General features: G+C 32.7%; 3 protein-coding genes across 3 annotated transcripts; 2 read left to right on the top strand and 1 right to left on the bottom strand.

Annotated features, from left to right (window-relative positions):
- Window positions 1-793: 793 nt before the first annotated feature.
- LOC134276472 (dymeclin-like) lies at window positions 794-3,895 on the top strand. Its single transcript, XM_062758725.1, has 5 exons — window positions 794-918; window positions 1,039-1,141; window positions 2,027-2,209; window positions 2,767-2,886; window positions 3,331-3,895. The coding sequence occupies exons 1-5, from the start codon at window positions 866-868 to the stop codon at window positions 3,475-3,477; spliced, it is 606 nt and encodes a 201-aa protein (XP_062614709.1). The 5' UTR covers window positions 794-865; the 3' UTR covers window positions 3,478-3,895.
- Window positions 3,896-7,821: 3,926 nt separating this feature from the next.
- Window positions 7,822-16,144, top strand: LOC134276473 (carnosine N-methyltransferase-like). The gene is made up of 8 exons (XM_062758726.1): window positions 7,822-7,942; window positions 11,208-11,409; window positions 12,645-12,808; window positions 13,490-13,630; window positions 14,179-14,357; window positions 14,694-14,807; window positions 15,030-15,133; window positions 15,573-16,144. The coding sequence occupies exons 1-8, from the start codon at window positions 7,848-7,850 to the stop codon at window positions 15,687-15,689; spliced, it is 1,116 nt and encodes a 371-aa protein (XP_062614710.1). The 5' UTR covers window positions 7,822-7,847; the 3' UTR covers window positions 15,690-16,144.
- LOC134276474 (uncharacterized) lies at window positions 16,008-18,985 on the bottom strand. Its single transcript, XM_062758727.1, has one exon. The coding sequence runs from the start codon at window positions 18,920-18,922 to the stop codon at window positions 18,131-18,133; it is 792 nt and encodes a 263-aa protein (XP_062614711.1). The 5' UTR covers window positions 18,923-18,985; the 3' UTR covers window positions 16,008-18,130.
- Window positions 18,986-19,579: the final 594 nt, after the last annotated feature.

Here is a 19,579-nt window from a genome sequence, read left to right as displayed (position 1 = left end):
ATATGATATGTATTATTTGTTATATTTAATCCCTACACTGTAAGTCTCTTGGAGATGTATGTACAATATTTTAAACATGATAAGAAATGGAAATTAAATCATTGAAATTTGTGTCTATCTGTTAATCAAGGCTACCTGATTTTCTTGCACCCTAACCAATTTATGATTATTATTGAACAATATTTGACGGGCGTATCATGCTGTGGCGGGGCACTAACTTTATTGACAGAGTAATGCCTCTTGGACTTAAAAAAAATTCCACTTATTTGCAGTTTCAGTTCATTTTCTCTACAGAGGTTGCACATATTGAAATTAAATTTAGTATACAGCTGAATTTCTAGGTCAGGTTTTGTGTTGGGTAGGATTGCACCATTGTAGACAGAGTTATGCCCTTTTGGACTTGGAAAAAATTCAAATTTGGAGGGAGGGGGGCATAAGTGTTTTACAAACATCTCTTGTTTAAAACTAAAACCAGGTATGAAATTGATTTGAGTGTTATTTTTGTTTAGAAAGTTATGTTCATGATGATGCTGTAGAGCTTTGTATAAATCCTATTTTACTTGAACAGTCTTTAGTTGAATAGGTATAGGGACTTCTGGCTCCAAGAGCATAAAATCTTAGATGACCTCACTTTTGATCTCAGTCTCACCTCAGCAAAAGGAATATTCATGTATAATGCAAAAGTGAGACTGAGGTCAAAAGTGAGCTTATCTTACTTTATGTCCCGAGAGCTTGGACTCAGTGAGTTGAATTCTTAAAGATTTCCTTTGATTTGAAATTGTATACATGTACATGAACAATTTTATCGATTTGTTTTAATTAGGACAAATATCTGCACACAAACTGCCTGGCAGCCCTAGCTAACATGTCGTCACAGTTCACCAATCTCCACCCCTACGTCGCCCAGAGGATGGTCAGGTAATATGTCCCAGAATTCCTTTATTGTTTTGGTCTGCACTTCCTGTTTCTGAAGAGTTCATATGTACCACTACAATACAATCATAACTACATGTAATATTCTTTCTATTTTGCTTACAGTTTATTCTCACAGCTGAGTAAGAAGCACGCTAGAGTGGTGGAGCACATCCGAGATTCTGCCGTCACAGAAACAGAGCAAGACGAGGCCTCGGAGCAAAATGCAGTAAGTATTTATAACTATAGCACATTCCGTCTTCAAATCAAGATGTACTGTTTACCCCACCTCTGTTGATTTTTCCGTGAAATCCTGGCTTACGATTTGTTGAAGTCTGTCACGTGAACGCGGTGGATTACCTATACCCGGTCAGTTGTAAATCTATACCCGATCGATGTATTACGTCACAAACACAAACATGACGTCATAATAGGCACAGTTTAAGCGTGATGAAGCATTTAGCCGAGAAAACCATTTATAAACTACAGATAAAACGTTAATGTTTCATTGGTGGGGTAAATTCGTTACATAGTTACTCCGCCTCGCCAGGTATGAAATTACTAACCAGGTATCATCCCATACCCTGTCACTAAAGACTATGTAACTAATAATACATACTTTTTATCACTGGGTCATAATTCTGCAGAATCACAAATACTGTTCAAGCCAGTGTAAAGCATATTGCATATTCTTTACATTGCCTTTTTAATTTTGCCTAAACTGAGGAGGTATTGAGAATGATTTTACACAATACTGTAAATCTGGAAATTTTTGCTGTAGACAAATTTTTAGCAAATTAGCGAGTTCATTGCATTCGCAAAAATATTCTTCTTAAAAATAAATTACCAATAAGAAAATGTAAAGAAAGCAGTGGTAATTCGCAAAATTTTGAAACGTAAAAATTAATCAATACCATTTTGACCCAAATTCGCAAAATAAAATCGACGTAAAAATTTCCAGATTTACGGTATTGATTTTGATCTCTGTGTTGATCTCTAGTTTGTAGATGCAGGATCTGGCTGTTTTAGAGGAAGTCCTGGAGATCATTAATTTCTATCTGTCATTAATGACTTTGATCTCTGTTTTGATCTCTTTTTGATCTCTGTGTTGTAGATGCAGGATCTGGCCGTCCTAGAGGAGGTATTGAGGATGGTCCTGGAGATCATTAACTCCTGTCTCTGCTCCTCACTCCATCACAACCCTCACCTGGTCTACTCCCTGCTGTACCAGAGGGAGCTGTTCAACTCCTTCAAGACCCACCCCACCTTCCAGGACATCCTACAGAATATAGATATTGTAAGGAGATATGTAGATATTATGGAGAGAGAGAGGAAATATGTGGATATTGTACAGAAAAATGAGAGAGAGGATGGATATAGAGGGGAAACTCTAAACCATCTATAATTCCCATCATCTTTTATTCACGATTTGTCAGTTTGAAATCCATCAATGGCAAATAATTTTCAATTGATTAATAAGTGGTTTGCTGTGATTCATATTTGTGAGTTAGAGCGGGTCTCGAAACTCACAGATATTTCTCGTATGCGAAGAAAAGTTGATTTACAGTATAGATATTGTAAAGAGAGAGAGATGGGTCACATAAAATGGGAGGAGTTGTATGGCACGGGGGCATTTGTTATTTAGGGTAGTAGCTTGAAACATCAGTAATGAGCATCTACAAGATTCTACATTATTAACTTCATTTGGGAAAAATTTATCTTTTGCCATACAACTAAATCACTGCATTATTGCTTAAACAAAGTTTATGAAAATAAGTTTGTGAAATACTCAGTAGTAATGAGATGATCTTTTGAAGATGCTTTTTCTCAATTGATTCTTTTGGCTTTGTACAGGTGTTGTCCTACTTCTCAGCTCGTGTTGAGGAGCACAAGAAAGGAGGAAGCATGTCCCCCACAGAGGTTCTGGAAATCATCAAGGAGGGCTCAGTACAGTTCAGGAGGGACAAACTCAAGGTCAGGAAAAATAACAAGTTCTGTAAGGCCAGCTTTAAAAATTGTCTAGTTGCCTCTTCCCGGTCAGGGAAATAATTGAGGTTTAAAATAATTTGTAGACAGGGTAGTTGTAGCTATATTTATTTTTCTGTAACGTGTAAGGCCATCTTTAAAAATTGTCCAGTTGCCTTCTCCCGATCAAGGAAATAATGGAGGTTTAAAATAATTTCTGTAGACAGGGCAGTAAAAGCTATATTTATTTTGTGATGTCCAATGAATAGTGTTTTTATAAAATGGTTTAAAATTTAAACATTGATTTTTTTTTTTTTAATAAAAAAAAGTGCGGGGGGGGGGGGGGGGGGGGGGTGTTAAATTTGGAGTTCAGAATTCCTCTTTTATGTTTCAGATATTCCCTGTTCTGAAATTTAAGTTTTGTCAAAAATGATTTCTCTTCATATTTTTCAGAAATTCCCTGATCTGAAGTTTAAATACGTAGAGGAGGAATCGCCGGAGGAATTTTTTATCCCCTACGTGTGGTCCCTGGTGTATCACTCCTCTAATATGTACTTCAACGCTTCACGGATCTTACTGTTCTCCCTCTCAGCGTCCTGATGAACTGAACCAACGTATGAACTGAACCAGTGAAAGTGTGAACAGAACAAATAGAATTGATCATCTGAAATAATGAGCCAGAAATATGATATGAAACTTTGAGAAAAAGAATTGATCATCTGAAAATTTGATGAAACATAATGAGTCAGAAATATGAACCTGTGAACCACAGAGAATGTGAACAGAACAAAAGAGAACTGTTCTTGTACTATCTTGAACCAGTCATGATCTTGGACTGTTTTGAACCAGTCATGAAATATGCTGTTTTCATGTTCATAGTTTGTGAATCAGTCACCGTTCTCATTTCATGCTCTGAGAATCAATCAAGAAATGAACTAAGTATGAACTGATGTGTTCTACTGCACTTGTGAACATGAACAGATCTGATAGAACTGACTTGATCTGTGTTGAGCAATATTTTGAAGTCAACATGAACATGAACAATGGATTCATAGAATTGCCATATATTTATGTTCAAAGGAAGCAATCAATTAACTCACTCCAAAATTGTTTATCTTCAGTACAATGTAATAAGCCAACTTAGAGGAGTGGACTGCCATCAGTCAGAAACATCCATTATAATGCAAGATTCACAGTGTCGTAACTTCCCTCCCAACTTCCAAAAAATAAAATAAAACTTATTTTTGACAAAAATGTTTGTTTGCTAGTACATCAAAGGTGTTCATGTTATTTAACTTTAAATTAATTTGAAGTGAATTAGCTAAAACATGGCATTATAACGCATCAACTTGGATGATTATTTTTATATTTCTTTAAATGTATGATTTATTACACCCCCCTTTCCCACAAGTGGAAATGTTACACTGGCTTTGGAATATGATTTCCCTTTCTTTGGAAAGTGTTAGAAATAATTGATAATGAAAGGGTATAATAAATGGAAATATGAAGCAATCAAATGCTTAAATTTATTGTTGTCCACATCCATGTCATTAGAAGTGATAAGAGGGAGACAACTCAAGTCTTTTTAGGAATCTGTTCATTTAATGAATCATTACATGCAAATACTAGATTAGTTGTATTTTGAGTAATGTAATTATTTGAAAGTAGACAAAATTTCTCTGTAGTCTTGACATGTAAATAAGATATGGGTATAGCTTCTTTTGACTTTATTTGAATTCCATATTTCAAATATTTTTTGTGATTTATTAAAGTTAGATTGAACATGTATCTGATTATGCAAGTCATTAGATATGAATATATACATATGAAAATGTACATTCAGTGTGAAAATTTTAGTGTTTCGCGATCGTTTGACAATGTAAAATTATTATTTCAGTTGCTTGAAATGATTCAACATGTAGATGTGCAGTCATGAAATTGTGTTATTGAACATTTAAAAAAAAGTTTCATGAACTTGTCATGTTTACAATATTATGTTAGAAAAAGAAATCTGATTCATAACAAATTATTTAAAATTTGTCAACTAGAAACAAGGAAACATCAAATTTATGTAACTCATGGCATTGTATAAATTTAGGTAAATAGGTTTTTCAGAGGTTTGTATGTTATATGTATGCAATTTCTTAAAGTTCATTGTTCAAGCACAGCAATTTGTTTTAATGCACTTTATACTTCAATATCTGCAAACAACAGAATTGTGTTTTATTTATTTATTGTTCAAATGAATATTTTATATGGGAAAGTTTACATTACCATGTATTGAAGTGATACTATGATTAAATTACTTTATTATTAGGCTGTTGCATGAGATGGTGTGAAATATAGAAAATCATTTTTTCGTGCATATTTAAATTATGATAGGTTACATACTGAACATTTTGTCTCTCTTATAAATACAAAATCACTGACTTGCAAAAAAGGTGTTGCACAAATGTGATTTTCTATATATGTTTGTTACAAACATTTCCTTATTAATCAGTGCATTTATTGTTTTGTGTTCTTGTATTATATAACTTATATAAGTGATACAAATAATGTCTTGCTGATATATCACTATGAGATGATATGGCACAGCTGATATATTTATGATAGACGATATGTTTTAGTAATATATATTGCTATTGTTGTTAGATTCATATCATATTTGCTCTATTTGTGATAAATAAAACCAAGCGAAATAAAAATTACATTGAGGAAAGTTTTCCAAAATTACTTTTCTTATTAAAGATGTTTTCACAAATCATGTGAATACATGAACATACAAAGTTTGAGGAAATGCAGCATCAAAATGGGGAATATTGATAATGCTGTAAGGATTTTATACATGTACATTCTGAACAAGAACACAAAGTGACACTACAAAGTTACAGTGTTGATTCACTGATTGCTCAAAATAGCAATAATGGAAATGGAATTTCAGGTAAATTTCAAATATTTTTTCAATAGAAAACTAAAAGGTTGATTGCACACAATGATGCCTTCACTTATACATGTAACTGGAGTTGACAGAGAAATAGACTCTATATTTTGAAAATGATTTGGGAAGGGGGCATATCTGAAGAGATGTACATTAAACACATTTATTTTGTTTATCAAGATTGTGATTCCTTTTTATCAGAGGAAGTTATTTGTCTTTTGCCCCCAAAATAGACTTGATTTGGGGGAAATCAAAATCTTTGGCTCGGCATTATTTATAAATCCTGCTGTGGGTACTTGGTCTTGTGTGTTTTGTGTTTGGACGAAGCTGAAAAACTGTAGTGTTATATATGGTTTTATATTTTAGTCGTTGACGCTTATGAGCAAAGACTAAAATATATAAAACCGTAACTCCACAGTTCTGCAGCTAGTTTGGAGGATGTAGAATTTTATTCTGCTTTCTCAGTCCACCCCACTGAAATGCATACATTGTAATTGTAGCTGTAGCTTATGCATTAAAAGAGGTTGTGTGTGTTATACCCTGTCTCGTGTCCCATTTAAAGAGGGGGTGTCAATCAAGTTTGAATTAATGTCTCTCATTCAATTAGAATGACCTGGCATGGATTTTAGTAACAGATGAAGATTTTAATTTTCCTTTTAGGCCCCAATTTTATTTTATTTAATTCTTGGTTTACAGGTTTACAGACCCCCCCCCCCCAATTGGGTCGGTAGGGAAAAAATAGAAATAAATGAAGCTTTCGTTTTTGACGACAAAAATGGAGGTACGTTATGTACATTCACAAAATTTCAGGAAGCAAGAGCATTACTAAATTGTATTTCAATCTGACACTTCTTTTCCGTGCGCCAAAATACTAAAAAAAAAAAAAACCCAGATGCATATCAAATACATAATACAAATACTGTATTGTAACATCTAGACTAGCACGTGTTCGAAAATTTTAATTTAGGCATATTTCACCAGAGGAAGAGGGGCAAGAAGTAACGGTGAAAGATCTTTTTATAAACTGCCAAAAGGGAAATATCGAAAAACAGTCATGATATTAAAATCAGGGACCTATATACTAACTACTACTATACTAGTATATAGGTCCCTGTTAAAATTAAACCGCGTTGAATTCGAAATAGATGATAGAATATTAGTATTTATAAAATTTATTTTGGATATATGGTACACATTTGAACGAAGGTTGTTTCAAATTACACATGCATGCCCTGATTATTTATTTGCAAAACTAACTTTTTTCTTTCCAAAATCCGTTTTTTTTTTTTTTTTTTTTTGCATTTTTGTTAAATTTAATATGGATGGTTGATAATATGGTGAGAGTTCACGCCTAAATTGATAATATATAATTTTCGGGAGATTTCCGGTCCCCGTGCCCCTGACTCTTATTGCTACCAGGGCTTTGCCCTTGCTATGGGCAACTCACCTAGGGTCTCTTAAAAGGTGTCGCCACTTATACAGAAAATAGTATTTGCCAAGTCCTATTCCCGTAGTATTCTGCTCAGTCCACTGGGTGAAGGGGTCCATACATGCAGAGACAAAAATAACATGTTATCTATGTCTCTGTTACATGTAAGTACATCCCCAGTACATGCAGCAGGTCCAGGGCAAAGTCCTATAGCGGTTACCCAGAGGACGGATTCTGCATCATTTGTATTTTATAAAGAACAGTTATGACTTAGTTTAGAAAAAAAAAGCCAAATCGAGGACCGGCTTTAAAAAAGTTAAGAATTGTGAATTAAGGCTATAAAGCATTTGCAAAAAAAAAAAAAAAAAAAAAATAATAAAAATCTAAAAATGATGTAGTCCCTTCTTCTTGGAAGGTCCTCATGAATTTTTTTTTAAAAAAGGAAGTCCTTAAAATATACTTGTTTATTTATAATAAATTCTATATAAGATGAACTGAAAATGAAATATACTTTCGATGACCCCCCCCCCCCCCCCCCTCCAAAAAATAAAGTTGGGTGAACTTTATAAAGTCGGGTTCGGAATTTCAGTACAAAAAATCAGCATGGCGGACGATGTGGACGAAATCGAGAAGAAAGACGAAGAACAGGCAGAGAAAGAACATTTCATCAGAATTCTCAACGCCTTCAAGTTTTATAGGTAACACAGTTTTTTTGTTCTCCAAAAACACACTGCCATCTTCTCTGTTTTTAACTGAATTTTTGAAATATTGACGATTATCTTTTGGGTGACTGGAAAAACCCGAAACCCCCCGATTTTTGGAGAATACCCATACAGGAGAGGTGAAACCCCAATAAAGTGGTGGAAACCCCATAAAATTGAATGTAATGGGGTACTATAAGGCCTAAGGTGATGTTTAATTGAATGATATTGACATCCGTAAATTTTTATAGCCAATTTTACTTCAGAATCGACGGAAATCGGGCGCCATTACGAGTTTACCGTACACCACGCCCGATCTAAATTCGAAGCGAGCTGTTTGTCAATATAATTGTATAGATAATATTAAAATAATTCATAATAATTTCCACAATTATATTTGTTTTACAATGATAATAGTAGAATATTAATTATGTATTTAACAAAAAATGTAAGGACGTTAGCCATTAAGAAATATGAATTTGTGTATTAATTATTATTCATATTATCCCAAGTTAGCCATTAAGAAATATGAATTTGTGTATTAATTATTATTCATATTATCCCAAAGTTACCAGCTCTAGCCACGTGGAGGCCTCCTTTTTGTAGAGCCATAATTTAAAAAAAAAATTTCATTTAGGATATTTTAGAGAAAATTTGAATTTAGAGATATGAATATATCCAAAATCTTCAAAGCAACATTAACAAAAAAAAAATAGTAAAGATAATTCATTACTTATTTGTTACAAAGAGAACAAAAAAATAAATAAAATTCAAAATATGAAAATACTGAATTTATTTTTTTTAGACAAATTCTGAATGTAGGGATATAAATTTGAAATTCAAGGGTTCAAAGCAACAATAATAATTAAAAATAAAAATAATAATTACTTATATGTTACAAAGAGAACAAAAAATAAATCAAAGTCAAAATATGAAAATAAAGATACCTGACATAAATAGTAAATTAAAATAACATATCAATTTTCAAATATATAGATATTTTATTTCAAAGTAACTTTTTTATGTTCTTTTCTTAGAAAAAAAAAATATTTTACATCAGTTGTTTACATTTTGAATTGTCTTTAAATTACAACAAATATGAAATAAAAGAAAAAAACAGAAGAAAAAAAACTGGTTGAAAGATAACTGAAATTATTTGATCATCTCCAAGCACAGGTCTTTTATGTAATTTTACATTTCATTGCAAGCTGAATCTGTCGACTAAAAATTTCCATTGCCTCTCTGTTCAAACTAATCCCATTGACATGCCATATGTTTTTATTCGAATTCATTAAACCCCTACATCTCCAAAATATCACATTCTGAGAATTACCATATTTCCTCCGGAGTGTGTTATTTATATCAAAAACCGTAGAATTGTACTTTCCTGGATCCATAGTACCACAAATCATTTGCCTAAACAGACTTCCAATAAATATTGTTTGAACCGAATCATTTCTTAACTTTGCCATTGCAACCAGTGTTATTGTTTTTTTAAATGTTGCTAATTAAATTGTAAATTCCTTTCTCTAAAATTTTTATTATGTTATTTTATTTCATGTATATTACTTTCATTTGGCTGTAATAGTTTTATATATGAACAAAAGATTGACTAGGAATAATGATCCAGTATCTTTAAGTTTTTTAAAAATCTTTTAAAATTTTTTTTTAATTTTTTATCTTTCGGTCCTTTGGTTTTAATATTTTTGTTTCAAAATTCAAATCATGGCTCTACACTTAAGGAGGCCTCCACGTGGGTAAGCTGGGAACATAAGGAAACTATGAATATTTTCAGTTATTACTAATTTTAAAGGTCTTTATTTATTTATTAATTTGTCATGAATTATCAAAATTATCAAAATTCATATTTTCCTTATGTGCTAACGTCCTTAAAATGAAATTCTGTAAAGCATAACTGTACAATTGAGAATAGTAAAGGTTCAATGTATATACACATGCCCTGCCAGAGGGGGGTTGGTCAGACTAGCTGGGAACCCAGGTGTTTAAACAAAAGGTGTTTATTATCAAGTTGACCAAGTGTCAACAGCTGTGTATATAGTGCATGTACACACACAGGGGTGCCTGTCTATCCCAGTACAAAACAACAGAGCTAGCTGAGGTGTGAATAATATTCTCACAATAATGTTACAATACCAACTGTACAAGGATTCACATATGCAACATGCACATTTTTATTATTTTTTTTTATCAGACTTTTTTTATTTCATAGACCTGGATTCTAATAATTTCATTGTAATGGATACATGTTGCTTTCTCATATCAATGAGTATATTTTTTTCTATTACTTGCATAAAAAAAAAAAACAAAAAACAATAAAAAAAAAAAAAAAAAAAAAACAACACACTCTCCCAAAAAAAAAAAAAAAAAAACAGAACCAAAAACATTAAAACAAAACAACATTAAAACAAAAAATTAGTAACTGGAAAATAATAATGAATGAATACTGAATTTAAAAATTAATTATTAAACATAGAAGAAAACATTTCAAAACAAACACCTTAATTAAAAATTAAATAAATTAACAAATTCATTTATTAGTTAATTTAATTTAATTACATGTTATAAATGATTGGAATTGAGAAAAATTACTTTATTCCTTGATTAATGGTTTAGTTAAATTCATAAAAAAAAAACATTCAATTAAAAATTTCACTGTAATGTCTTTCATTATGATAATTACATTTACAGATTCATTCATTAATCAATTTAATTTAATTACATATTATAAATAATTGGAATTTATAAAAATGACTTTATTTCTTGATTAATGGACTAGTTAAATTCATTAAAAAAATTTCAATTAAACATTGCACTGTAATGTCTTTCAACATGATAAATATTTCATACTTCTTTTATATTCTTAAGGTTTCCTTACAAATAATTTTTTTAAAAAATAATATTCATACATAATATAATATTCATATTGATCAAGATTACAGTAATTATTTCCACGGATTACTCGAAACGACTTCAGCGATCGCGAATTTAGATCGGGCGTGGTGTGCAGTATATCAAGACAAGAAGAAACCCGTCGATTCTGAGGTAAAATTGGCTATAAAAAATTACGGATGTCAATATCATTCAATTAAACATCACCTTAGGCCTTATAGTACCCCATTACAATCGATTTTTTGGGGTTTCCACCACTTTATTGGGGTTTCACCCCCTCCTGTATGGGTATTCTCCAAAAATCGGGGGGTTTCGGGTTTTTCCAGTTACCGTTATCTTTTCTCTTGTACAGAAGTCACTCCATGCGGCGAGTTTACACGGCAGAAAAGTCTTTCAATGGTCTTCCCCAGCATCATCAGGAATTTATCCCACAATTCCTGGACAATCTAAAAACTATACAAACGTGCATCACCCATAATTATGAAATAATTCGCCTTATTATTAAAGATGCCGAATGTATGTTTGAGAACAAAACACATGAAGCTGATGACAAGGTTTGTAATTTCAAGATTGTAGCAACTAACATAAACATTGTTTTCTTGTATCTTTTAAAACTGATACTTATAATATGTTTTATGGCAGTGTAGTGGTCCTGGAGGTGCAGAGCACAGATTGCCCTGCTACCTCTGATCACATGGTATATGCTGTGAGGTGTACCTATCCTTGCTCTCTTTTGTTGTTACCCACTGCAGAGTACAGACATGTCTCTGTCAGCTACGTTATTCTTGTATATCATATGTTGTAATTGCGGGCACTAATACACAGCAGATCATTTTATCATATTGTTGTCTCTATTACCCCATCACCGCACTTGGGTATTATAGTCAATATAGGGAGAAACCCTAGAGTGCTACTATTGGGGTGACTGCAGTCATATACCATATGAAACCTTTATATTGCTTACGCTGAAAAATTCAAACTTCAAACTGCTTGACTAGTTGATACATTCTAGACTGCATCTTTCCAAGTCAAGAGTTTCTGATCCGCTCCACTCCACATAAACCCTTGACCAAAAAGGCTAAGTTTGACGGGGTTAGAAATGCGTTCTCTGATTGGCTTCATGCAAGTTTGCATGAACCAATGAAAATCATTGTTTTATTTAAACTGAAACTAAATTGTAAACATAAAAACACGTCAGTTTTAGTCCCAAGGATAACGTCTTTATCATTAAATAGCCCAGTTAAAGGTTTGTCTCAGCTTTTTAGTTGAGTTATATTGAATTTATTACCGACTACCAATATTATCTCGAATTCTTTGTTGAATTCGTTTACTCTGATTGGCTAAAAGCAGAGGTCAGTAGAGTTCAAAATGTGTAATCTCACTAGATGGCGTGACAGTAAACCCCGTCAAACTTAGCCTATTCGGTCAAGGGTTTATGTGGAGCAGAGCAGATCAGAAACTCTTGACTTGGGAAAATGTCTAGACTGTGACATCATAGAAGTCTAGATACAGGTAGACCAATTTTATAATGAAAGGCATTTAAAAAAGATGCAGTTATATTTTGTTTTAATTAAGCTCTCTACAAGAATAAAATCTTACTGCATGATAACTTGGGGACTGTATCTTGACTATTATTGCATGGAATCATGGTAAAGAAGAAATTTTGGAAAGGTTTCACAGAATAAAAATACAGACTCTGTTCTTAGATTTAAGTCTATTGAGCTCGCTTTGTTTGCAGCTTGAAACTGAGCATGTAAATAATAAGTGTTATTCTTATTACTCAAAATAGCCAGAAGAAAACCTCAAGCAAATGCCCCCCACCAACTTTGACATGGACAAGGTCAAGACGACCTTAAAGCAGATTGTAAGAGACTGGAGCTCAACAGGGGAAGAGGAGAGAAAGATGTGTTATGACCCAGTTATAGCTGAGGTCAAGGACATATTTGCTGACAGGTGTGTATCTATAATTAGATTCAGTAATTTAAATTTTAATGCAATTATTTATTTAGGTAGAAGAGAAAATGAAAACAAGAATGGTTCATTAAAAAAAATCTTTAATTTTAAAAATATTTTATTCACAGATGTTAAGGTGAATAGTATTTGGCAGCAGGCTCAGCCTATTTTAGCCTTCTCCCTCAAAAAAAAAAAAATCTTTCTTAACATCCACCATTTAATAAGGACAAAACTTCATGTGAAATAATCCAAAATGACTGTAGACACAAGTTTGCTTAAATCATGACCTCTGCAGCTAGGACAGCTTTTACAGATCTTCACAATACTGTTAATCGTTTTTCATTCACAAGATCATTATTTTCCCAAAAATATGCGAGACAATGTTCTAGTCAGAAATGATAATATCATTCTCATATATAATAGTATCCCTCAAGCTTATGTAGAGTATTATGGTCAACTCATAAAAAAATTGTCTCGCTGATAATTTAAAGAGTAAATGTCTAGAGTGTCTTCACTTTATGAGGAGTTAAACTATGCATCTTCATATAAATTAAAAAATATGGTATAATTGCAAAAATTTAGTGATCTACAGTATTTTTGAATTTAATAGTGGTGAAGATTTTGAGGGGCATTTAATGGGGCGTTTCTTTCCACTGCAATGACTTTGATTTTATATTACAGAGATCCTTCAACAGTGGGGATTCTAGTGCCAGGAGCAGGACTTGGTAGACTGGCCTTCGAGTTTGCCAAGAGTGGATATCGGTGTCAGGGAAACGAATGGAGTCTTTTTATGTTGCTGGCCTCAAACTTTGTTTTAAACAAGTAAGGGACAAAGAGAAATTGTGAAAGATTGTTGACATAGCAAATAGTATACTAGTGTCTTCTTAAGCCAATGTCTCTGCAGCATAGATTTTGCTGAATTCTCAAAACTCCCTGTCATATAAAGTTAAATGAATTCTCCCAAATTTCAATATTTCATCCAAGGAGTTAAAGAATCACTCACATTTTTAAAACAGTGCTGTTGAATTTACACACTTTTGTATGTACCAAATCTTTTTTTATTGCTAAAGTGCCCCAAAATAGAAAATATCATAATTTACTGATATTTTCCAATTTTTTTTTTTTTTTTTTTTGGGGGGGGGGGGGACTTGAATAAATTTATCTCAGAATTTTTATGAAGAATCTACAGAACATAAAGATCATTGTGGAATGTGAAGACAGGTTATGATGAATTTTTCCGATTTAGAGATGTTGTTCACCTTATGAGAATTGTTGTAAAGTTTTTCCATTTTTCTTTGCGAATTCGAACTTTTACAATGAGTATTGAATCTAAATATAATATATCTTTGTGCAATTCTTCTTCCCTTAAGATGCTCTGAAGTTGATTGTTTCACCTTGTATCCTTGGATACACCAATGGACAAACAACAAAATGTCAGCTGATCAGATCCAGCCAATCAAGTTTCCAGATGTTAACCCTAGTGACCTTCCACCTACCTCTGATTTTTCCATGGCAGCAGGAGATTTTCTAGAGGTGTACCAAACTCCCGGTAATTGACAATCAGTTCCATGTTTTCAGTTGTTTGTTGTTGTGAATAAATTTTAAAATAAGAGGATTAATATACCTGTATAATCTTTAAATTCAGTTCAAATTAATGAAAATCAATTTTTGAATGCATTGAAAGTGGTTACATATTGATAATTTCACAAAAATCTAATTTCACATTGTTTAGGAAGCGATAGTTTTTCTGTCCACCCACAATAGTATAGTTTTGAAATTTTTCTTATGTTTAGATATGTTTTTAGGCAGAAGAAGATAATTTAAAAGCAGGATTTGATAGAAATGGCATATAAACAAGCATAAAATTGTGTAATTTTAATTTCAGATGCATATGACTGTGTGGCCACAGTATTCTTTCTTGACACAGCACATAATGTTATAGCTTACATAGAGACAATATATGATATACTCAAACCTGGAGGTTACTGGGTCAATCTAGGTAATGTAATAAAATTTCACAAGTTCTAATTAATGTATTAAAATCTAATAAGGTCTGAAGAATGTTATGAAATGTGGTAGGATCTAGGTAAATGTAATGGATCTAGGTATCATAATAATATGTCATAGGAGCTAGGTAATGTAAGTCAGATTAAATAAAAAAATTAGGTAGTCATAAAATGCCACTGAATATTATTAATCATAGTTAAATCAATTTTTGTAGGTCCCTTGCTTTATCACTATGCTGATATTGAAAATGAGACTTCCATTGAACTGAGCTATGAGGAAGTGAAGAAAGTTATCAAAAAGATTGGATTTGTTATTCAGGTAAGTGTCCATAGTATTCTATGAAAAGAAAAACCAGATACTTTTAAATTGCTGGATGATAGAGTTTGCATGAACTTGTGGTTCAACTATCTGCCTGTCGTACATGTGAATGTTAAAATGCCCCACCCCTTATTTCCAAAATCAGAGGGGCATTTTTTTGACACTGTACAAATAGAATTCTTGTGTAAAAGGAATTCAGACCTCTCAAAAATTCATTGCAGAACTGTAGTGTTAAGGTATTATAATTTAGTCTTTGACCATGTTTATATGAGCAAGAACTTAAATAAAACTTCAGTTACCCAAAAAGAACTGCCTCTCCTTTGCAAAAGGACATTTTTAAACTTTATTTTCAAATAACTGAGAAATATATGTGACAAGTTCATTATTAAAACCAATGACCTTTTATTCCCATTGTCATTTTTTTCTGTTGTTATTACAGAAAGAAGAAACGGACATCTCCACAACATACACACAGAACCCTGCCTCAATGCTTCAGTACAGATATAGCAGTGTCATGTTTGTTTGTCAAAAACCAAAGGAACCAAAAACTGCCTGACATTCCATCTCCTTTAGTATTAGCCATGGTTACAAACAAACATCTCCATGGTTACAGCAAGCTATCTCCATGGATACACACTTCTCCATGTTGACTATCTCCATAGTTATAAATAGAATTTTCCATAGTAACAGCAACCTATCTCCATGGTAACAAACAGATACCCCCATGATTACAGAAAGATATTTCCATGGTTATAGACCTATGGCATTGTGGGATTTCATTTGACTTTGGAGTGTCTTTGAATTGCAGTCAAAAGTATTAACTGGAGTGAAAGGGAGAGAATTCTGTAATGTCAACATTGTTGCTTTTTGTGTAAAAAAATGTTTTGTAGATGAAGCTAGGATATATTAATACTTCCTAAGTAGATAGCTAGAGTTTTCCTTGAACAGGGAAGAAAACTTGAGAAAAGGCATTCTTTAGAACCAATATTTTTAAATAAATCCCTTACATGAATTTCGTATATTATATTGACTTTTGATGTCTTTTACCAATGATTTTGCAAGTAAATGATTAATAAAAAAAAACGCTTTTATTGTTCTTCTTCTTACAGATATGATGAAACATACTTTATCATCATAGTATGGTTTTCCTTATAAGAAACAATATTGTTTGTACTGTCTAATATATAATGACAATAATATGATAAATATTTATAGCAAGTTAAGATGAAAAAACAATCCTACTGATTTAAATTCAGAATTTCAGATCCTATGATCCACTCACTTAAAGCACTATACAAAGATCTGTAGAAAACTTGTAAATGTACTGTTTAAACTGATTAAGCAAGATACATGTACTTAACTACATAAAATATCACATCCTCGTGTTAAAGTGAAGAGATGTTTGCAACTTTTCACAAAGAGGAATATTTTCCATTCCTCCAACAAGCATTTAAGCTAAAATAGGGCAACCAAAAATACAGTTGACAGGGTTTGACATTAAGGCACGTCCTACCGACTGAGTCTTGTAAAAGATGGGTCCGGTCGGGTAAAATCTCTGTGTACTGGACCGACTGGTCGTGTAGGAAAATTAATGAACTTATTATACATTTTTAAACAATTCATTTATTGTCGATGAAAAAATAAAATTAAAACATTCCCAACCGCATAGTAGAAAGAAAACTAAATATGTTCCAGACAGCATGACTATAGCACTATTTTTAACAACAGTTCATTGTCGCCATTCGTAACTACTCGACCATTTTCCTAGAGAGAAACAATAAGCTATTTATTATTCACGGAAATGGCTGAGTAGTTACAATTGTCATTGTCGAAAGATTTACGTTTATGACATCGGTAAACCATGTAAATAGATAATTAAATCAATTTTTTACTATACTTAAACTCTTTGAACATTTTTAATGGTATCAATATTAATATTGTATACAAGTTGATTAAATTAGGACTAAACACAACAAGCCACATGTATATGACCTAGTATTGACGTGACGTGTGTGCTGGAAAATTTCGGTATTTAAATATGGATTCTCATCATCAGCACAGAAAAAAAGAATTTTAAAGTATTTTGTACTTTATATATTTTTCTCAAGTTTGGTCAGGGCTAGTGGTTAAAGGGTCAGGGCTAGTAAAAATTTGCCAGAGTAGCCCGACTGGTCTAGTATTCCAAAAGCTTAATGTCAAACCCTGGTTGAACTTGTAGAGCTCAAAAGCTGTTATCTCAAATGTCATGGATTTGACAGTGATTTGAAAGTCTTCACTTTTTCTTTAAAAAATTATACCCTGGATGGCTCAAAGTTGTTTTTTTTTGCTCCAATCAAGTTTAAGATAATTGGGTTTGCCCGAGTTAATCTAAAAAAATACTAGTACCAGGTACATGTAAATACAATTAATTCTTTATAAAACAAAGATAACATAGAGGTGTCAACTTTTTATCTTGATGGTAAGATTTTCTTTTGTGTTTTCATAAAAAAAATCTTACCACCAAGGGTTCCTGGATTTAGATAGACTGTAGACAGGGTACAAAATAAGTTACTTGTATCATGTTTATAAAATAATTTGTTATTTAATTGATTTGGAATTCAGTGTATAGAATACAACCTCTTACAACACGTACAGTAAACTTCAATTATTTAATTGAAGAAAATATTTCCTTAGGAAATAAAATAGTCAAAAGTTTGATATCAACTATTACAGATATTTTGCTTATATATGCTCTTTTTGATTTTGATTGTAATGAATTATTAACATGAGAGATATCTTTTTTTAAATTTAAGATTTGATCTTCAATCTTAGCAATGACAATTATAATATTTGGCATATATTACGCAACACTTGTCATGTACAGTTTATAAATAATATAATCATAAAAAATAAATTACTTATTTTTTTTTCAAGTTATTTTTTTTAAGTTCTTTCAATATCATTATCAAACAGTCACATATCAATTTCGATGTAAAGTCAACAGTCCCATTGCTCACATTATTTTTTAATGGTTGGTTTTGGGGGCTTGAAAATTCCAACCTTCCGAACGATAATGGGGGCACAGGTCAAGGTGATCCCAATACGTGGCACAGCAAACATCTTGTGTACTGCATAAGCAATAACAAACGTACTGGCGCCTGCTGCAAGGGCCGATTCCAAAATCTCCTCAGAGACGCCCAACTTCCTGAGAATTCCAACGACATCCACGCCGACAGACACCAAGGAATAGAAGAATCCTAGGGACATCAGCGCAATGCATATGTGGAAAATAATGACTACTGGGCCGTATTCTTTCACCGCCCTCTTAAGTTTCTGTCGTTGTGTAAGTTGAGCTTCGACATTTTCGGAGTTTGTGTTCGTCTCCTGGTTTGAGATATCTTCTTTAGTTAAGTTCTCTGAACTCTTGTCTTCGGTTAATTTTTTCTCAGACAGCAAGAGCACTGAAGTTGTAAATTGTCTTTTCTTAATGTTGACAGTATGGCTATTTATTCTATCCAAGAATGATGAAAATGGATTCTTGCAGGCAACAGTGTCTTGGGATGTGTAAGCACCATTTATGACATGTAAACATCTTACACTATGAAGTGTGCAAGGTCTAATGTTTAGAATGGGACTTTGGTTAAATAGTCCAGATGCACAGCCCTTCAACGATGCACTGGCGGTACTTGTCCCAAAATTTGACCCACATACCCGCACAGTCATTTGTATTTTCTGACTTAAGATGTCATGGTGGCTCCCTTTTCTCAAGACAGTATTTAAAAGACATATATTGCTCCTAAACTGTTGCATATTTATTGATTTTCACCAATTTCACTGAATCTTCTGTTAACTTGTCATATGTCTTATTTTTTCATCGTGATTAGTAAAGCTCTAAAAATGTAATGGAGTATTCTCGTACTGTGAAGCGTTTAAAAGATTCAAATATTAGGTTATAATTTCATGAACCGTATGATAGGAGAGGATAAATCCGGTTTACAATCTACTAGTACTGGTGGAATATTTCAGTGGAGGACTAGTGCTTTTTCTAGCGAAATAAGAGATATGTAAATATGTCTATGAGGGATGGCATTTTCATTTAATTTGGTGAAATTGGTGATAAAATCATAGACGTCGGAACCGGGGCGGGGGGGTCTTAGCCCCCCTTTTTTTTGCAGAAATATAGACATTGCACATTTGAATGTACTGTAAGTTTGCCCCCCCCCCCCCCCCCATTTTCAACAAGTGTGTTTCAGTTAAGATCTAAAAAGTGCAATTGATAGTGTTTTGGAAAGAAATTGGTACTTAAAAAGTTTGATCTTGAACCCTTAAAATCTTAATAGGTTTTTCAAGGCATACCCCCCTTTTTTTTTGCTTGTCAAGATTTTTTGCACGTTGGAATTTTTTTCTCTTACACTTAGCCCCCCCCCCCCCCCCCAACTTTCACTTTTCTTCCGACGCCATGTTTCC

Source organism: Saccostrea cucullata, unplaced genomic scaffold (genome assembly GCF_032062105.1).
Source record: "Saccostrea cucullata isolate Sc308-1 unplaced genomic scaffold, CSIRO_AGI_Scuc_v1 ctg7126, whole genome shotgun sequence".
Classification (NCBI taxonomy): domain Eukaryota; kingdom Metazoa; phylum Mollusca; class Bivalvia; order Ostreida; family Ostreidae; genus Saccostrea; species Saccostrea cuccullata.
This window is presented reverse-complemented; position numbering and strand designations above follow the sequence as displayed.